Source organism: Festucalex cinctus, chromosome 6 (genome assembly GCF_051991245.1).
Source record: "Festucalex cinctus isolate MCC-2025b chromosome 6, RoL_Fcin_1.0, whole genome shotgun sequence".
Taxonomy (NCBI): domain Eukaryota; kingdom Metazoa; phylum Chordata; class Actinopteri; order Syngnathiformes; family Syngnathidae; genus Festucalex; species Festucalex cinctus.
This window is the reverse complement of record NC_135416.1, coordinates 10,835,105-10,854,695: the sequence shown is the minus strand read 5'-3', so window position 1 is coordinate 10,854,695 and position 19,591 is coordinate 10,835,105. Positions and strand designations below refer to the sequence as shown.

The 19,591-nt window shown below is 40.5% G+C and overlaps 1 protein-coding gene across 3 annotated transcripts; it reads left to right on the top strand.

Moving 5' to 3' along the window:
• The first annotated feature begins 914 nt into the window (after window positions 1-914).
• Window positions 915-19,400, top strand: ecpas (Ecm29 proteasome adaptor and scaffold). 3 transcript variants are annotated; one of them, XM_077523189.1, is made up of 49 exons: window positions 915-1,000; window positions 2,352-2,482; window positions 3,880-3,996; window positions 4,091-4,209; window positions 4,601-4,750; window positions 4,847-5,027; window positions 5,111-5,250; window positions 5,371-5,449; window positions 5,539-5,658; window positions 5,747-5,832; window positions 5,908-5,983; window positions 6,056-6,105; window positions 6,181-6,247; window positions 6,318-6,440; window positions 6,696-6,799; window positions 6,877-7,000; window positions 7,097-7,177; window positions 7,249-7,465; window positions 7,532-7,623; window positions 8,320-8,454; window positions 8,531-8,669; window positions 8,748-8,920; window positions 9,002-9,103; window positions 9,221-9,344; window positions 9,579-9,724; window positions 9,939-9,993; window positions 10,086-10,200; window positions 10,276-10,344; window positions 10,452-10,569; window positions 10,698-10,865; window positions 10,954-11,033; window positions 11,109-11,214; window positions 12,383-12,430; window positions 12,491-12,609; window positions 12,688-12,838; window positions 12,901-12,966; window positions 13,053-13,142; window positions 14,136-14,202; window positions 14,449-14,540; window positions 14,645-14,711; window positions 14,795-14,992; window positions 16,276-16,487; window positions 16,563-16,606; window positions 16,714-16,906; window positions 16,970-17,117; window positions 18,228-18,333; window positions 18,424-18,512; window positions 18,595-18,666; window positions 18,782-19,400. In XM_077523189.1, exons 1-49 carry the CDS (start codon window positions 979-981, stop codon window positions 18,919-18,921), a joined length of 5,511 nt encoding a protein of 1,836 aa, XP_077379315.1. In that variant the 5' UTR covers window positions 915-978; the 3' UTR covers window positions 18,922-19,400. The 3 variants fall into 3 exon arrangements, with proteins under 3 accessions (XP_077379315.1, XP_077379316.1, XP_077379317.1); XM_077523190.1 differs by lacking the exon at window positions 915-1,000 and adding an exon at window positions 1,021-1,124; XM_077523191.1 differs by lacking the exon at window positions 915-1,000 and adding an exon at window positions 1,583-1,601.
• Window positions 19,401-19,591: the final 191 nt, after the last annotated feature.

Sequence of the window (19,591 nt, the reverse complement as noted above, 5' to 3'; positions counted from 1 at the left end):
ACATTTTGAAATGGTCACTTCCACAATGTTCCCAGAAAATCACAATGCTTTTTTTTTTTTTTTTAGAACAGGCTCACGGGATAATCATTTGATCCTTGGAGGCTACCTGCAAGCTCAATTTAACTGATATGGACTTCGGAGACATTATTAAACCTGCTATGGGTTTGCGTCATATTAATGTTTCTTTGTCAAATACACTCAGAAAATGTGTATTTAATTATTTCTTAAATATTCAATGTAACCAAAATTTGGGATCATTTTAAACACAACGCTACATTTTCAAAATGGCCACGTATTGGAATAATTAAAATATCAGGCATATTTATTTTACACGAAGCGGAATCACACCATTAAGTATACCATAAAATTTAATGTGAGTCAATATAGCTGCGTAAATCCATCCTACGTGGGCAAATTTGGCCCCTAGGCCACATAGTTTAGTCGGGCCGTTTCACTGAGGGTTTATATCATAATAAATTATTGTATTTTAATGTAGACAGTTTTCCTAAAACCGCCCCAGTCAATTAATCACGCTTGTATTAATTTTTCTGCAGCAATTCATTTTATTTATTTATTGTAAATAATTAAGAAAATAAGAAAATACTTATATATTTATAAAATAAACCCCCATTTTCTACATAAATATTAATTATTTATTTTATAAAATAATCTGTTAGTAAGTTATAATTAAGTTAATTGTAAATAATATTTAAAAAAAAAAATACTGCATCCACTAAAGACCTGACCTATCCGTTAAAAAAAAAAAGCCAATGTAGCAGTTTAACACACGAAAATACACATTAGGTTAATGGAATATATTTTTGAGGTTATAAATTAAACAGAATGGCAGCTGATTTGAGAATATTTTTATTTACACTATGCGTGTAGTGATCTCAGATCACATACGCATCTCATACGCAGCTGTTCGTGTAGTAACACTCGGAGATCTGTAGGTGTCGCCCATGACCCTCCGCAAACATGGCTGCCCAGGATGAACTCAGTAAGTTTCTGTTTACGTTAGCAGTGATCCACATCTCATTTCATTGACATTTTATGGCTGTCTAAGGTGCACTTAAGTGTAAACGCGTTTCACGTTGTCCTCCGCTCTGATTTAGACAATTTAGGTAACAGCGCGATGAGAGATCATTGCAAAAGTGTTAGCATGTTAAGTAGCACTTGCTAGCTAACTAGCGTCACAAGGCCGTTTGCCCAGTCATGGTCAAAATTGATGTGCCACAAACGGTTTTAATACACATTGCTCAACTGATATCACGGGATGGGCAAATTTTAACAAATGGCAATGTGTGACATTTACGCGTATTCTTGCACGGTGTCGTAAGTGCGTAAGCTTTATTTTATGTGAGAGAAATAGGGAAATGCGTGGTTAGAGCTGTCGCTGCTCGGGGAACCATGCCAACAAACAGCAGGCAGGGCTGGGAAATGGACTCACAATACACAGCAGTTGACAGGACCTGGTTATCAAACAAACTTGCATAACGTGCGTTTTATTGCTGGATAAATAATTTTTGTTTTCGTCGACTCGGGAGGAAGCTGGGGGTGGAAGCCCGTTGGCTGGTTACACCCAAATCTTCAGCAGTGAAGTACTGTGCTGATGTCAAAATGATTTCTGTAGATCAGGGGTTATCAACCTTTCTGAAAATGATTAATGCGAAGAGATGCTCACTACAGAATCGCAGATTTGCTCAAATTACGTTTAAAAATTGTATGTTATTTTTTGTTAGTGTTCATATTTTCAAATGATTATCAAATGATTAATTCTAGATGACTAGAAAATCACAACGTCCCATCACTGGGGATCTATTTATAGAAAACGCCTGAAGGCTACTCTTGTGGTCCTTGGGGTGGGTTTGCGGGCGACCACGTTGGTGACCCATAATCAAACCATGTTTAAATGTCAGCTTTTTGTGATACAAAGAAAAAGACACCTGGACTTATCCCACTCCATCTCCACTGTTTATGTGACTGATAACCTGTACAAGAAGAACTGGCGAAATAAACACAAACAGCTGAAATAATGTGGTTACACAAGTGTACTCATGCAGGGCTGAAATAATTATCTGGTCTCCATCTACTGCAATCATTACTAAGAGTGAACTGTTGGCCCATTTAGTTAAACACAAAGATTTTATGCGTAAACTAGTAAATTGTATCTTCTGACATCAATGAAGAGCATTTAATTGTTCTGCCTGTTGCTTTATGTTAACGGGCATACAATGGACACAAAATTGTCTTAAATGGGACACACCTGTCACAATTTAAAGTAACGGGTAACGCATATTTTCACTGCTGATAACATGAACAAAAGGAATTAATGAAGTTGTTTTTGACAGATCAACTGGAGCGGGTGTTTCTGCGCCTGGGCCATGCAGAGACAGATGATCAACTTCAGGACATTATCTCCAAATTCCTCCCCCCTGTTCTCCTCAAACTCTCCAGTGTGCAGGAGGGCGTGCGGAAGAAAGTAAGAAGGGTTTTCGTGGCTTAATATTGCATCCTTGCTTTATACCTTTCCAAAGTCAAAATCATTAAATCCAGACAGATTCTGAAAGGCACATTATTTCTGCAATATTAGGCACTCATGCTCCGTAATCTAATAACATCCATTACCTGGATTAGCACCATTTATGTATTTCTTCATATATATGCCTCCTAGGACATTAAGTTAACCCATTAAGACATAAAGCGCCTGGCAAAACATGCCTCTAAAACCTATTGGTGACTTTTGAGTCACCCCCTGAAGTTATCCTGGAAATTCAACAATATTAAAAGTAATTGATATCTCACCTCCTGAAGCAGATAGAAACATCATTCCAAAAACATTTCAGAGCTCCTGTAGCGTTTACACAAACATAAGTGTATTATTATAAACCTTCAGTATTTAAAAACAAAACAAAAAAATATGAACAAACAAATGTCACATGTATGGGTATATTTGCCTTCAACCTTGGAGCGTAGTTGTAATAACCTCTGGGGATCGAGTGGTAATTATTCATCATCCATTCCGTTACAAAATCGTGAATATTTTCAACGGCTTCATTGTCTACAAACATATTTCTTTAAAAAAAAAAAATTGTCACTGTCGACCGGTTACACTGAATCGAATTCCTCCCGCGCCGTGGTCAGTTGTGTCATTTATTTCATAACTCCCGCGAATCTGCGTCAGCCATAAATGATTGAATAAAATTCCAGAACATGCTTCATCGGCTAAGAGACCAAGATTTGGTCAAAACAAAACAAGATGACTTATCCGCTCTCCCGGCTTTAAAGGGAAAAGAGCGTAGGAGTGCTCCCGTCTTTAACAGTAGAAGCACGGGCATATTTTAGCGGGCACAGTAATTTAAAAATAAATAAAATAAAAAAATGGCATGGTTAGGGGTGTCGAAACAACGGACATTCTTTTTTTTTTTTGTAACCTTGAAATCAGACAATATATGCCCCAGCGTGACTCTGGAGAGGACAAGCGCTATAGAAATTGGATGTTTGTTTGAAATTGGATGTTTGTACACCACTTTGCAGTGGTGTAAAAGAACTGATGCATTGGGGTTTTCAACGGATTGTGAATGTGTACAAATGGTAAATGATACTTCATTTATATAGTGCTTTCCACCTTATAAGGCCCTCAAAACGCTTTACGTACGACTACTCATTCACCTACCGATGACGCAGCAACTGGGGTTTCGGTATCTTGCTCAAGGATACTTCGGCGTGGTGACAATGGCATGGGATCGAACCCACAACCACTGGGTTGCAGGACGACCACTCTACGACAGAGCCACGCGGCCCCGTACAGTGTTGTAACTTGTATCTGATTTAAAGTACCGTAACATCATTTTGGGTGCTATCTGTCTCTTGCGTTAGGTGATGGAGCTGCTAGTCCACCTGAACAAGAGGATAAAAAGCAGACCTAAGATTCAGCTACCAGTCGAAACTTTGCTGGTTCAGTACCAAGACCCTGCAGCAGCCTCCTTTGTTACGGTATGGTGTCTTATTTTCAAATAAAGGCATTGGACTGTAGGTAGTGGTCCGGATTTGATTTTTTTATTTTTTTCCCCTTCTCCCTCCCCTTCAGAATTTCACAATCATCTACATAAAAATGGGCTACCCTCGCCTGGAAGTGGGGAAGCAGTGTGAGTTGGCCCCTACCCTGCTAACCGCTATGGAGGGCAAACCACAACCTCAGCAGGACAGGTGAGACATCCCGTTTTTTGTTTCGTTTTTTTTTTCTTAACTTACACAGTGGAACTTCTGAGGTGGAACGCAATTTGTTCGAGGGTGCTGGTTAATCTACTATTTGTTTGAGAATTTTCCCAAAACTGCACTTGTTTTTTTTTGTTTACATGTAACATTTGTTTGCTGGCACCTCCGCTAATATGTGATCCTGAGATTGCAATGAATTTCAACATCCCAAACTTCAGCGGCATTTGAACCCGGAGCTTCCACTGTACCGTATTCGCATGAAGTTTTCCACCAGATCACGAAGCCCACCACTTGTACCAATCCTCCTTATTTGATCTTTTTTTTTTCCCTCCCCTCTCCTGACTGAATTATTATTTGGCATCTCTTCTCCATCCTCTCTTAGCCTAATGCACCTGCTGATTCCTACTCTTTACCATATAAAATATCCAGCAGACGCCTCCAAGAATGCTTCCCCTTTTAACTTAAGTGAGCGGCCAAAGACAGTACAGCTCTTGCTGGAGTTCATGTTGGACGTCTTGCTGATGCCGTATGGGTGAGTCGGTGTGCCAGGGGGACTGACTTAAAAAAAAATATATAAAAGTGGAACATTAGTTCCAACGTCGACACTATTGACTTGCTGTCCCTGTAGGTTTGTGCTGAATGAGTCTCCCACTCGACCTTCACCGCCCTCCTCCCAAGGAGGCTCCGCTGACGGGGCTGCCGCGGCTGCGTCCGGGCAGAGTCTCCCCCAGGCTCCCCCAGGGATGAACATCTATGCCGCCAAGAGGGTCATTGGAGAGGCCCAGTGGACATCTGAGCAGCTGGAGCAGGTTACAGTCGTTTATGGTTGCCGCAGCAGGCATTCTGCCTGTCCTTTTGTATGAGGCTTGATTGTGTGTTTTGGTCGCTACAGTGTAAGCTGGGCATAGTGAAGTTCATTGAGGCAAAGCAAGTTCCAGAAGTGGAGACGGTGGTGCACCTAGTGGTGGCGTCCAGCGACACCCGACACAGTGTGGCCACGGCAGCTGATCTGGAGCTCAAAAGTAAACAGAGGTAGGTGATTTTTTCGGAACAAGTCAGACACACATCTGTGAAATTAAAAATGCAACATTTCACATTTTAGATATGTTACAAGTGAAAATATCTACCCACTTAATTGGTTTTGTCTTCCAGCATTATTGATTGGAATAATCCCTTAATAATTAACAAGATGTACAAGGTATACCTGGGAGATGTTCCTCTCAAAACAAAGGTTTGTGAGCTGGCTGAAATGCCCACCAGTCTTGAATAGGTCTCAGAATCATGTAGAGTGTTTGAAACGAGTGTGGGATGATTTTTCAGGGTGGCACCATGAAGCAAGAGTTGAAACATGAACCAGTTAGCACAAGAGTCAAGTTAAAGATCCTGCCGCATCTTTTGCGCTCGCGTCTTGCTGCTGAGTGCTTCCCAGCTAATATTCAGGTGGGTTCGATAAGCACCTCATTCCACAAAATTCTTTTTTTGCTGTATTTGTTTGTTTCTTTATATGTCTGTTCCTTTTTTTTCATAGGTTGTTTATGACGGTTTGTTTGGAGCAAATACCAACAACAAATTGCTGTCTCTCACCTTGCAGTTTGTCCATCACATCTGTATGGTGTAAGGAAACATTCCTCTCAATAGACCGGAGGTATTTGATGAACAAATGTAAAAAATGAGTTTCCTTTGTTTCAGGTGCCCTGACACTAATAAGCCTTTAGGCTTAATGCTGCTGAATGGCCTTACTAAGCTTATTAATGAATACAAAGAGGTAAATACAACATTTACTTTTTTTTCTTCTTCTTCTTTTCCCTCCTCCTAAATATGGAACATTTGTTCACAGGATCCAAAATTACTATGTGTTGCATATTCTGCCGTTGGAAAACTTTCAAGGTAATAATAACACACCCCCCCCCCATAAACACAGCTATCAGGATTTCTAATTTTCCAATTATTTTTTTCCCCTAGCCGTATGCCACAGCTTTTCACAAAAGATATTGCACTAGTGCAACAATTCTTCGAGTCTATGTGTAAGGTGAGTTCAGCAGATTTCTCAGCTATGCATATGGCAGCACATTGTTAACGTCTTGCATGTTTGTTTTTAGGAGGAGCCTGATGTTCGTCTTGCCATCCAGGAGGCTTTGTCTATGATGGTTGGCGCATATGCCAACCTGCAGGGGGCACTACTAAACCTGATGGAGGCATTAGTGGCAGCGTATATTGTGAAGGTCAGTGTGAGCAGGGGAATATTTTTGTCAAAGTCATCAAGGATTGTATTTCTCCAGTGATCATTTTTTTTATTGGTGTTCAAATAATTGTCACTTAAGTACCATCGTAAGTAGCCCTGTCTTTTATGGGGGGAAAAGAAGAGGCTGCAGTATCTATTTATTGTGCATGGCATCTAGTAGGCCGGAGAACTTTGTCTGAGGAAGCACAGCAGTTAATTGTTAAATTGTGTTTATTATTATGAATTTGTTTTCAAGCCTGAGGTCCAAGTTCGCCAAGTTGCCATGAAGTTTGCCAGTACAGTGTTCGCACCTGATCATGTGCCATCAAGATATCTGCTGCTGCTTGCTGCGGGAGACCCGTAAGTATCAATCACCCGCTGTCATGGCATGTTTTGTGAACATATATTTAATTATTGTTATTGTTTTGTGTTTTTAGGCGCGAGGAGGTGTGTGGGGAGGCTCAGAAGGCATTGAGGACGTTTCTGACTAAAAGTGCTGAGAAGGAGGGGCCCAAGCCGATTCCCTCTTTTCCGGACATGGTGGCCTACATTCAAGAGAAGGTGAGACTGTCTTTTTTTTTTTTTTTTTTTTTTTTTTTTTTTTTTTTTTTTTTGCACATCCTGTTGTAATATATTTTAAAAACGTTTGTCTGTCAGGCATCTCAGAGAATCAAGACTCCAGCGAAATATATCGTTGGAACCTCAGCCATCCCTTTCAATCCATCTGCCTTTGCGGAGGTAATTCACATTAACCGATCGTGAGTGACTCTGGTGCAGCGTCCACATATTTTGCTCCCGTCTATCCTCAGATTATGCGCTACCTGAGGATGTGCCTGGCGTACAGCGCGTGCGCCACGCCACAGTCCTTGCGACTTACAGATATGCAGGATGACGCGCCCGCCATCGGCCACTACGTCCGTGCACTTCTATCTTCCAAGCCTCCATCTTCAGGGTCCAAGGGCGCTGAAATGAATCCTGTTCACATCTACTTGGAATTGCTGCAGCAGCTTCTCTCTGCCGTTGGAGGTGGCCACACTTAGTCATCAGATATCTTTGTATTGTGTATGTGTTACAAATTATTTCTCCAAACAGGAATTCCGGTCATGTACTATCTTTTGGAGGTGGTGTCTGTTTGCCCAGAGAAACTGGCTCCCAAGTTTGTTGATAACATTGAATGGATTAAGGTCAGTGTTTTTCAGATGTGTTTATTGGTTTGTTTGGATCCCCATTAGCTCTTGCAAAATGCTAATCTAAACTAATCTTCCTCCATAAAAAGAAACATACACAAAAAAAAAATAAACATAATTCATGTAACACACTTTCCACCCTACTAATTACACCAAGATACTAATGTTGGGCAGTGAACCTCAATGTACCTTCATTATTGCAACTTTATGAAATATTCTTTTAACTTCTTTTTGAAAATGTGCTTTGCTTGTATATCTTTTATAGTATCAGCTAGTAAATTCCATCCTGTAATAACTCTATAAATTATTGAAGCTTTGTTCTTGGTTTTGGAGTTACTAAAAAGTTTAAACTAGCTGGTCTTGTAGTATGATTATGTTTATTACTTATGAACACAACTTGTTCTAAGATCTACTTTGGATTTTTTTTTTCTTCCCTTTAACACGTTCCTGAAAAAAAATAGAAGATGAAAATGCAACTTTTTTCAACAGACAGATTCTCATGAATGACTGCATTTGTGTACATTGAGCATTTCAGAGCCAATCTGGCTGCCTTATTTTGTGCTATTTGTAATTTCTATATATAATATTTTGGCGCAGATGATTGTGTTGATTTGGCAATCTGCACACATGAATAAAATAATTGTGTGACAGTTGCATATCCATTCATCTCATAATGTATGTTTTCCTCTCCAGAGTCTGATGAACACAAATAAGGAGGACATGAGGGAACTTGCAGCCCAGCTGTACGCTGTGGTGGTCTCCACCATGACTGGCAATGATCTGCAGGCCGCCGTGCACAACTTGGTCAAGATTACCAAAGACAACCGCGTAAGCCTCTCTCACTATTCGATATGCTGAAGTCTCCCTCGACTAACTGCGAATGAATTTTGTTTAACACTCAAAGAGTCCCGAGACCCAACATGGCGCTATCTTGGCGCTTGGCTACATGGTGGGAAGGTACATGAGCAAAAAGAAAGCTGCTGCATCCAGTAAGCCTGCACAGGAAGAGGATGACATTGTTGCCATGGCAACAAAGACAGTTGGTGCGTACGCATTTTTAGATTTTGCGTCTCTTTCCATTCTGGCTCTTTATCTTGAAGCGTTTATGTGTTACAATTCAGGTTCCTTCCTGGAGAACAGTAGTCCGTTGTTATCAGTAGCAGCATGTACAGCTCTTGGAGAAATTGGTCGCAATGGAGCCCTGCTGATTCCAGCGGACGGTGAAGGCCTCACTAAACTGTCCATTGTAGAAAACCTGCTTGCTCGCATCCCCTCTGGCAAGGAGAGTGCAAAGGTAAAGTTTGACATCTTCTTGATGTCAATAACACTGGCTTACTTATCCACTTTTTGTGTCTACTTTCTCCACTTCATCTAGATAAAGGAGCGGTCAGTCCAGACTTTGGGCTACCTACCAGTAGGAGATGGAGACTTTCCTCATCAAAAGAAGCTGCTCCAGGGGCTTATGGATTCAGTAGAGGTGTGCACTGCAAGGTTTATGGTTTTGAAATATATGAGCTGATGGTAAATTGTTCCAAACTACCCCCCTTTACAGTGATTCATAAGTTAACTTAATGCTTTCATTTTGCTTTCCAAGGCCAAGCAAGTGGAGTTGCAGTTCACAGTGGGAGAAGCAATTACCACTGCTGCCTTAGGAACCAGTTCTGGAGCTATGAGAGATCCATGGACCTGCACGGAAGACCAGTACAGTCCACCGTCAAGTAAGAAGTATAGCTAGCATGTAGTCACACTTTAAGACTTTGAAGGGTTCTTCATACAATTGGATGAGAAAGTGACCAAATAATCATTTGTGTCTCAATGTACTAGTGTGAGTAGTGTATGATATATTCAAGCACACACTAATGGTACATTGCATTGACAGTCAGTAGACAATGCAGGCATTTCCAAAAATAACAAAAGAAAATATGAACTGAATGCTTTGCTTTCATTGTCAGATGTCAAAAACAATGACGTGGTTCCTTGGGTTCTCAACACTGTGTTGTCAAAGTACATTCCGAGCCAGAACCCTCATGTCCGGCAGGCAGCCTGCATCTGGCTTCTCTCCCTCGTTAAGAAACTCGGCCAACACAAAGAAATCAAGGTATGTGCAGTGTGCTTTTTTATTTTTTATTTTTTTATTTATTTATTTTTTTCTTCCCTCCCCCCTGTTAGATTAGAAACAGGATATGGAAAATAAATAGGCTATTTTTTCCCATAGCTGTTGGTCCATGTTTTTGTATGAAACATGGCAGACATTTCACATCACTCCTTAATCCAATTTAAATTGTGTTTTCTGACATTCTTTTCCCTCCCAGTCCCATTTGAAAGAGATCCAGGTGGCATTCATCTCAGTTCTTTCAGACCCAGATGGTGAGAGACGTTTAACCCCATCTGCTGTTTATAACACAAGCCTTTGTACGCTTTTGACCAACCAAAAAATATATACATCTTATTTGATTTAGAGTTGAGTCAGGATGTGGCATCTAAAGGCCTCGGCCTGGTTTATGAGATGGGTGGCGAGGTGGACCAGCAGGAACTGGTGTCTACCCTGGTGGAAACACTCATGACCGGCAAAAGGTGAGAGGATTCAAACTCCAGTTATAAGAGCTAACGTTCACTCTACAATAACGTTGCATTTGTTTTTCCAAACAGAGTAAAGCATGCCGTTTCAGAAGACACACAGGTGTTCCAAGGAGAGGGCATTGGCAAAACACCCGATGGGTAGATATTCCGATATGTTGTGGGACGTATTTTCTATTATACTATATTCTGTTATGTCGCCAGTTCCATGCGTGTACGCATTGTGTGATGTTTGTTATGCCCGCCAGCCACAACTTGTCCACCTACAAAGAGCTCTGCTCATTGGCAAGTGACCTGAACCAGCCTGATCTGGTGTACAAATTCATGAACCTGGCCAACCATCACGCCATGTGGAACTCCCGAAAGGTGACTGGCTCCTCCCCTCTTCTATTAAGACTGGCAGAACCAACTCTTGAATATGAGTGTAGCATTTTAGCAATAGACTCAAATTGAGCAATACAAAAGTGGCCTCGTGTGGTGCTCCTCCTTTTCAGGGCGCTGCATTTGGCTTTCACATGATTGCCACCAAAGCCGGGGAGCAGCTGGCTCCATTTCTCCCTCAGCTGGTGCCGCGACTGTACCGCTACCAGTTTGACCCCAACCCCAGCATTCGCCAGGCCATGACCAGCATCTGGGATGCTCTCGTTACTGATAAAACCCTGGTAGGAGAAGCCTAACGTCGATCCAAACATGAAACAAGTTTTGGTATATTCATTCAAGTGTATTCTTGTTTACTCTGGTCGTTTTCAGGTGGACAAATACCTGAAGGAGATTCTGCATGATGTCATTTCTAACCTCACCAGTAACACCTGGAGAGTGCGGGAGTCCAGGTCAGGTCCTTGTGTGTCGATTTGATTTTGATTTTGAAATATGTCCTCATGCCCTATGTGTTCATTTCCTCACAGCTGCCTGGCCCTCAACGACTTGGTTCGAGGCCGTCAAGCCGATGACCTCATCGACCAATTGGCTGAAATGTGGGAGACGCTGTTCAGAGTTCTTGATGATATCAAGGTGAGTAAAAAATAGAGATAGACCGGTATGTTTTTTGTTTTGTTTTTCAGTGCCAATACCGATGCCAGTTATTAGTATTCAAGGAGGCCGAAAGCCGATTTTCATTTTCAGTAAAAAGGGGGAAATAAATATTGCCGTCAATATGTTTTTGAAAGACGAACGTCAATTAAATTGAGTTTGTTGCAATGTCATCAAGCATTAATGCTTATTGAACGAATTTTCAGAGTTTTCATATTGTAAGTTGGTTTTTTTTTGTTTTTTTTGTTTGTTTTTAATCTTTGACAATACAGTATACTTAAAATGTACTTCCTAATAAAAATAAAATAAACAACAATTTTCAGGGAGCTCCCAAGGTTATCGGTAAAAAGAAAGTTAAATGAAGTAAATACCATATAGCTCTGTTTCTTCCTAAATTAAAAAAAAATTATAAAAAATCTTAAACTTTCACGTTTCTTTGTTTTAATGTTGAACAATAGCAAAAGGTTCAGAAGCTTCCCAGGGTCATCAACATCTCTTATAAAGTTAACTGAAAATTTAAATAAATAGTTTCCTGAGGTTAAAATTGTTTTATCTTTACCTTTTTATCGGCTGTCAGATTTTGAAAAAAGGCCGATACCGATATTCGTCAAAATTAGGGGTGCACCGATCGATCGGCCAGCTGATTGATCGGCCCTGATTTCCTTAATTTTGGAAGATCAGTGATCGGCCGATCCCTTGAAAATAAACCGATATTTTCCACCAATCTCATCTCCCTCCTCAGAGGTCTGAAAAAGTCAGCCACTGTCCTCTTCTGCTGAGATGACTAATAGGATTTTCATTTTTATTTGTGAGAACTACTTCATGTGCAGTTAAAACAACCCATTTGGATTCTTTCGCCGATATTGTTCAATGTTTTCCAATAAAACAAGATTGGAACACTGAAGGTATATGCTGCTTGTAATGAAAAAAAAAAAAATCAGTATCGGCAAAAATCGGGATCGGCAGGTCAGACTTTTTAAAAGATCGATGATCGGCCGGAAAATTTTGATCGGTGCACCCCTGGTCAAAATGCCCAATATCCCTAGTAAAAGACACCAAAATATGTCAGTAATTTCCAAATCACTGTGCTATAAGAGAGCATAAAATGTGAGCCGTATTTTGAACACTGCAATTATGTATTTCCTTTCAGGAATCTGTGAGGAAGGCTGCAGATCTAACACTGAAAACGCTCAGTAAGGTAAAGCTTTTCATCGCTCTCTTCCGGAATGAATGGAAAGTGAACGCACCCTCTGTACAGGTGTGCACTCGTATGTGCGAGTCTACTGGCTCGACCGCCCAGAGAACTGTGGCAGCACTTCTGCCCACCTTGCTGGAGAAGGGGATAGTCAGCAACGTCTCTGAGGTTCGCTCGCTGAGGTAACGTCAGTCATTGCGTGCTCATCGTGTTCCGTGCGCCTTTCATGTCTAAATCATTTGTCCTCTGTTTTGCGCCAGCATCCAGACCCTCGTCAAGATCAGTAAGACAGCCGGCGCCCGACTCAAGCCTCACGCGTCCAAACTCATCCCAGCCCTCCTGGAGGCCCTGAGCACCATGGAACCTCAGGTCCTCAACTACCTCAGCCTCAGAGCCACGGAGCAGGAAAAGGTAACGGCAGAATCCTCACGCAGGTGTGAACAACTCTTAAGTCGTTGATTCCGTTTTGATAGAGCGCCATGGATGCCGCCAGGCTCAGCGCTGCCAAGTCTTCTCCAATGATGGAGACCATTAACATGGTAATAATATTTTGAGATGATGCGGATATTACAGGAAATATATTTCAACAGCAATCAATGTGTTTGTGTATGTTTGTTGTGTTCAGTGTTTGCAGCACCTTGACGTGAGCGTGCTGGGGGAGCTGGTTCCCAGGCTGTGCGAGCTGCTGAAGAGTGGAGTCGGGCTTGGCACCAAGGTCATGGACCTTCACGGATACCATCTTGAAATTTGAATACTGAAGGGATCCAGACTGAAACTTGATGAGAAAATTGAACCCCCACTAAATAAGAATTTGAATTGGCTACGTTAATAGTTTGATGTAAATATGTTGTGACCCGAAAACATTAGGCTCAGGATGTATCGCTTAATAATAATAGATTCAATTTGTAATGTGCTTTTTTCATCAGCAGTCTCAAATTGCTACAGATTTTATATTTAAAAAAAAAAAAAAGAAGGAAAAAATCAAATTAATAATTAAAAGTTATCGACCTTTCTAAAACGGTTTTCAAGCCTGTTTTACAACAACATACTTCCAACATGCTTCCTTGGCACGAAGGTTATTGTAGTTTTGGAATTTTTCATTTGAGTTAGTTTTGATTTCGTTTTGAGTTTGTGTTTTAAATTTTGTTAGTTTTAATTCGTTTTCAGGGTGGTTCTGCTAGTTTTTATCAGTTTTAGTTATTTAATAAAAGCTTTGTTTTAGTTTTAGTTTCAGTTTCTTTTTTGTGTTTTCTTTTTTTTTTTTTTTTTAATATGTATTTATTGTGCTCAATATTTAAAAAACACCACTGGAGCGACGTCATCTGAAGGTGCTTTTCTATTGGCTGCTGCTAGATGACATCACTTCTGTGTATATAATATAATAATAATAATATCAAAATAACTACTTAAAATCATTTAAAATCATCGCTAAAGGCTCATGTATTCAATTAATTACCAAAGATGAAAACGAGGACATTTTTGCTATAATTACTGTTAGTTTTAGTTAGTTTTGTAAACATAAAATATAGTTTCAGTTAGTTTTTGTTTTTTAAAAGGCATTTTCGTTTTTATTTTATTTTGATGAAATGTTCTTTGAATTTTAGTTTGCTTGGCACTGATTACTAGTTTGGCGCCATCTTGTGGCATTCTACAAAAATACAAAATTGTTGAGAAATGAACTACAATACTTGATTTTTGTTTTTTACAGGGAGGTTGTGCCAGCGTTATCGTGTCCCTCACAGTGCAGTGTCCCCAGGACCTCACACCATACTCAGGTGCTGCTCGACCCGTTTACTAGGAATATAATGATATCCAAATGTCACGATACGAGAATTATCACAATATCAACCTCACGATGCAATACCATGATATTGTGGGGAGGGTGATGATACGACACCTGAATAAACTCACGATACTGGAGAAAAACTCATAATGTAAAAAAATAAAATAAAAACTGTGACATCTCTAGTGTTTATTACTCTTCTCCAAGCAAGATAACGAATGCTTTGTGGTGTTGTCAGGTAAACTGATGAGCGCTCTGCTCAGCGGCATCCATGACAGAAGCGCTGTGGTTCAGAAAGCCTTCGCCTTTGCTCTGGGCCATCTCGTCAGGGTAAGGATCTTGAATTCATCTATCTTTTGATCGTTTGAACCGCAAATCCAAACAAAGTTATATGTGAATAATTCCTCTTAATTTTTTTTTTTACACTCCGTCAGACCGCCAAAGATAGCAGCGTGGAGAAGCTCCTTCTGAAGATTAACACCTGGTACCTGGAGAAAGAAGGTGAGGCAGCGGTCGAACCAATTTGCATTCATTTTCACAACTAAGCAATCTTTGATTTTTTTTTTTTTCTTCTCCACCCCCAGAGCCCGTCTACAAGTCCTCTTGCGCCTTGACTGTGCACGCCATCAGCCACTACAGCCCCGATGTGCTGAAGGCCCACGCAGGCGTGGCTCTGCCGCTGGCTTTCCTGGGCATGCACCAGGCACCCGGCACCGACGAGGAGAAAGGGGAGAGTCAGGACGCCACCTTGTGGGCTGAAGTGTGGCAGGAGAATGTCCCCGGTGAGAAACATTAGCCAGCCGTAGTAGCCTATAGTAGGGTTTGGGCAATAAATCAAATGAATTTGATTCATCGTCATTTTGAAAAAATGAATGGTTGAAAATGTGCTAAGTCGCAAGGGGGAAAAAAAAAAAAGTCTAACGAGAGCTTGACTTTGATATTGCTGATTATTCTGATGAAGAGTTACGCACACGCTACCGCTTAGCAGTAATACAATGCAAAGTGTCATGCTTAGTCAAAAGAGAGAGAATTGAAAAAAAAATATCGTTTTTCCAGACGAGTTCTAAAAATGGACAGAGGGGGCTTGCCCAACATTTAGTGGGAGGTGATTCCATAGAGAGGTTACTTGATATGTTTCTTCTTTGCTTTCATGGTAATAATCAGACAGCAACACTGTGAATAATGGCTAATTATTTCATTTAACTCTTTGACTGCCAAAAACGGTTAATAACGATTAGTAAATTCACGACGTATGCCGCTTTTTTCAATGGGCTGCTGGTGTATGGCCTTACAATGAAACATGACGAAATCTGCTGAAATAGTTTCAAGGATGACATGAATGATAAGTCTGATAATAATAATAATCTAATAACAAATATTAGATGAAAAATACACCCTGATTAAATACAAAAGCAAGACAAATAATTCAAAACTATTCGATCAAAATATTACACAAAAATACAAATCAGTCAAAACTACACATATGTTCGACAAACAAAATCAGACAAAAACATGCCATATATTATATGCTACAAAAAATATTACACAAAATATTCACTGAAAATACAACAGTAGAAAAAAAATTATGAAATGATACTACTAGGATTTAAAAAAAAAAAAACACACAAAAAAAAAAACACAAAAACTCCTAAATTGCTTCAACCATTGATGACTAAATGTTTTCTTCATCAGCAGAAAAGTTCCTGCCTCCTTTTTTTTTTTTCCAGCGAGTGCCAATTGTTGTTTAGATTGTATCCATTTCTTTTGCTGACCCCGAAGTAAACAAAAAAGAAAAAAAAATTGTGGGATATATAGCGGTTCTAACTTTTACGGTGCCGTTAATTAACAGCGTGACTAACACAGTTTTGAACAACGCATATTTCACAGTCAGTTAGGTGTTAAAATAACAGAATTGAACAACCGGGCCCAGATGTTATTGTAATTTTCCTCAAGTGGCAGAATGCTTGATGGATGGTCGTCGTCATGGTAATCTGAATGACGACATTTTATTTTTGGGCAAATCTGACCTATTTATGGTCATAATGAAGTACTTCTTGGGTCTCAGGAAGTTTCGGCGGCATCCGACTCTACATGACAGAGCTCATCGCCATTACTCAGAAGGCACTGCAGTCCCAGTCTTGGAAGATGAAAGCTCAGGGCGCAGCTGCCATGGCAACCGTTGCCAAGGAACAGACCGGCTCGCTGGTGGCGCCACACCTGGGCTTGGTGCTGACGGCTTTAATGCAGGGCCTGGCGGGACGCACGTGGGCGGGCAAGGTAATGGCCGGCAACAGAATTGGAGAGTTGTTAGGACCAAAAAAATTGTTTTGTTTTGTTTTGTTTCTTCCCTAGGAGGAACTACTGAAGGCCATTGGATCAGTTGTCTCCAAATGCAGGTCTACAAAATGATTCATCTCGGTCTTGTTTTGAACAGGGGTGTGTCGACTTTTAATAGTCACCGTGAACCCACCCTGCTTTGTCTTCCTACATGTACCGTTTGCAGTACGGAGCTGCAGAAGTCTTGCTCCGGCCAGCCCACCACCTCGGAGGTGCTGGAGGCGGTTTTCAAGGAATGCCGCAAGGAGAGTCTGCTGTACAAAATGGCCGCCCTGTGCTGCGCTGGCGACGTGCTTCACAGCTGCCAGGAGGACCGCTTCCGCGACATGACCAACATCCTCTTCCCTCTGATTAAGAAGGTAAGGTAGGAGGGATGTCTGGAAGTTGGCAGCAATGGCCAACTTGTTGGAACGTGTTGGCAGAGCTGTCCAGAGAGGGGCGCAACGTCACCGAGGTCGCGAGAGGACGACGTTGACCTCACCAGCAAGGAGAAAGAACTGCAGACTGAAGTCCTGCTCTGTGCTTTTGACACCATGGGGAAGACGTGGCCTAAGAACGCCCAGACTCAATGTGAGTTGTCCTCACGTGGCAAAGTTCTGATATGTGAAAAGTTCTGGGGGATGTCAGACGATTAACATTTTTAATCAGACTTAATCGCATGACTTCAATAGTTAACTCGCAATTAATCACAAATTTGATATTATGTTCTAAATGTACAAGTTTTCATACTCTATTAACAAAAATGGAAAAAAACATCTTTTAGTCATACAGTAATTTCATTGAGTTAAAATGAAAAAGATGTATTGTAAAAATACCAATTTTTCTGCCACTAGATGACACAACTGCATTTGTAAGACATTGGTGACAGCTCAGTGCATTTTTCTTTTCATAAATAATCTTTAACATGAAGTAACTTGTGACATTCTGCACATTTTTAAAATTGTAAAATACAACTTGACCCCAGTTTCCACAAATATATATGCTAGATTTTAAAGTGGACGTATCAGCAATGTTGCAGTTGGAATTCCCCCAGTACAGGCTTTCCAAGTAAGGGGTGGTCTTTAACTCATTTGCTACCAAAGACATAAATACATTCTATCTTAAATGTATTAAATGTCCCAAAGACTTATTTGTTTAGTTTTTTTGTTTTTTGGTTTGTTTTTTTATGCTAGAGCATACAGAAGGCTTTGATGCAGCCTCTCAAATGCAGGGAACGGGTAGAAAAATGGTAGTAATTACAAAAACGGCCAGAAGGTGGCAGCAGAGTATGAGCTCAACCAGTGCCATTATGAAAACAAGCTGTTTCCCCACATTTCTAAGCAGATTTGTGAATAATGATGAAACTTAGCTAAATTTTAATGCTAATTGCTGCAAAAAAAAAAAATTGAAATGTACTTTTTTTTTTCCTAATGAAAGAAGAGACTAATCTTTCTTTTGGTAGGTTCCATGTTTTAATAGCAATAGAACACTATTTTGTGGGCCTTGCAAAATTAGTCAAAATCCAGGAAAACATCCGGGAGTGAAAATGGCTGCGAGTTGAAGGAGTTAATCACGCGTTAAAAAAAATTAGTGGTGTTAAAGGAACTTTAAATGAACGCGCTAATTTTGACACTACTGAAAATGTTTTTTACTGGTGATCTTGTATATGATGTACAATGTATTTTTGTTTTTTTTTGACAGCTGTTTTCCAGGTGGAGGTATGTAGCCTCATGTGCGACAAGCTGCAGTTGAGCACATGGAAGGTGCAGCTTGCCGTTCTCCGCTGCATGAAGGCCTATTTCCAGGGGTAAATTCAAAACGCCTCAAATGACCTTCATGGTGTTGCATTACATGAATATTACTTTTTCTTTCTTTTTTTTTTTCCCCCCGCCTGCAGATTATTGTTGTTCGAGAGGAACAGCAGCGACGTTAGCACGCTGTCGCGTATCTTAACCGACAGCTGTGCTGCTCTCACTCATCCTTTAGGTAAACATTTCACTGTCATACTCGGATCGAATGTGCTTCCTCTTCACCTGCGTGTGCGTGTGCGGTCTTCCTCTTTTACCAGAAAACAAAAGTTACTCATCTGTGAGGACGGAGGCCTTGTCTGTAGTGGAGCTGATTGTGAAGAGAACGGGAGGTAACAGAGCTTCCACTTTTAAATCCTAAAAGTGTATTGCACATCATCTTGTTAGGATGTCATCCGGTTGGTGATTGATGTTACTGATAGTTTTCCTCACGTGTGTGCACGCCAGAGAGCGAACAATGGGATTGTGTGTCGGTGAAGAGTCGGGAGCAGCTGCAACGTTCCCTGTCGACGCTTCAGTCAGACAGCAGACCGGACCTGAGGGAAAAAGCCCAAGAGTTGCGCAGGCACATCCAGAGCCAGCCTTGAAAACACATACACATACATACACACACAATACCGCAAGCCAGCCACACATACTCTGTGGTAAAAGTAATAATCATGCAACTTTTGTGAAAGTTGTCTTTTGTAGTGTCCTTTCTATTTGGCTCTTTGGACAGTTCTTCTAATTATACATTTAAATGTGATGAACCAGAGTGGTTGACACTGTCGAACTATGGCCCCAAAGAGGGGCTTTTACTACTGTTGTATGTTTGTCTACTTGTTAACTATCAACAACTCTTTCACCTTGGCAGACTGTTGCCAGAATGTTGAAAGATGACAATACTGCTATTATTCTTGACTACCTTGTGGAGGGCAACACTTTGGTTGGCTCTTGTTTGTAAAGATGAATGAGGTGACGCTTTTCTGTCAGGTCCTGAAACTAAGTTACAACCCTGTTTAAGTGATGCGCTTCAGTTGTTTCAGTTTGTCACAAATGAAATAAAAACAACCTTGTCCAAACCTAATTGAAATGTCTTTAGAAGCTTCTCCATTTCTTTGCGCTTTCGGTGTATCATGTTGAAAGTTTGCAACAAAGTGCAGTAATTTTCAATGATTTGTTGCATCAATAGTAAAATTAACAGTTTTCATGTATTGTAATTTCTAAAATTAGTTTAACAAAAATCAATTGAATTAAATTATACACTTAATTTTATTA

Bases quoted from the DNA above. Each gene is read 5' to 3' on its own strand.
- ecpas (XM_077523189.1), top strand. From the start codon at position 979: ATGGCTGCCCAGGATGAACTCA. The intron at 1,001-2,351 runs GTAAGTTTCTGT...TGTTTTTGACAG, and splicing joins GGCTGCCCAGGATGAACTCA to ATCAACTGGAGCGGGTGTTT. The intron at 5,450-5,538 runs GTTTGTGAGCTG...ATGATTTTTCAG, and splicing joins ATGTTCCTCTCAAAACAAAG to GGTGGCACCATGAAGCAAGA.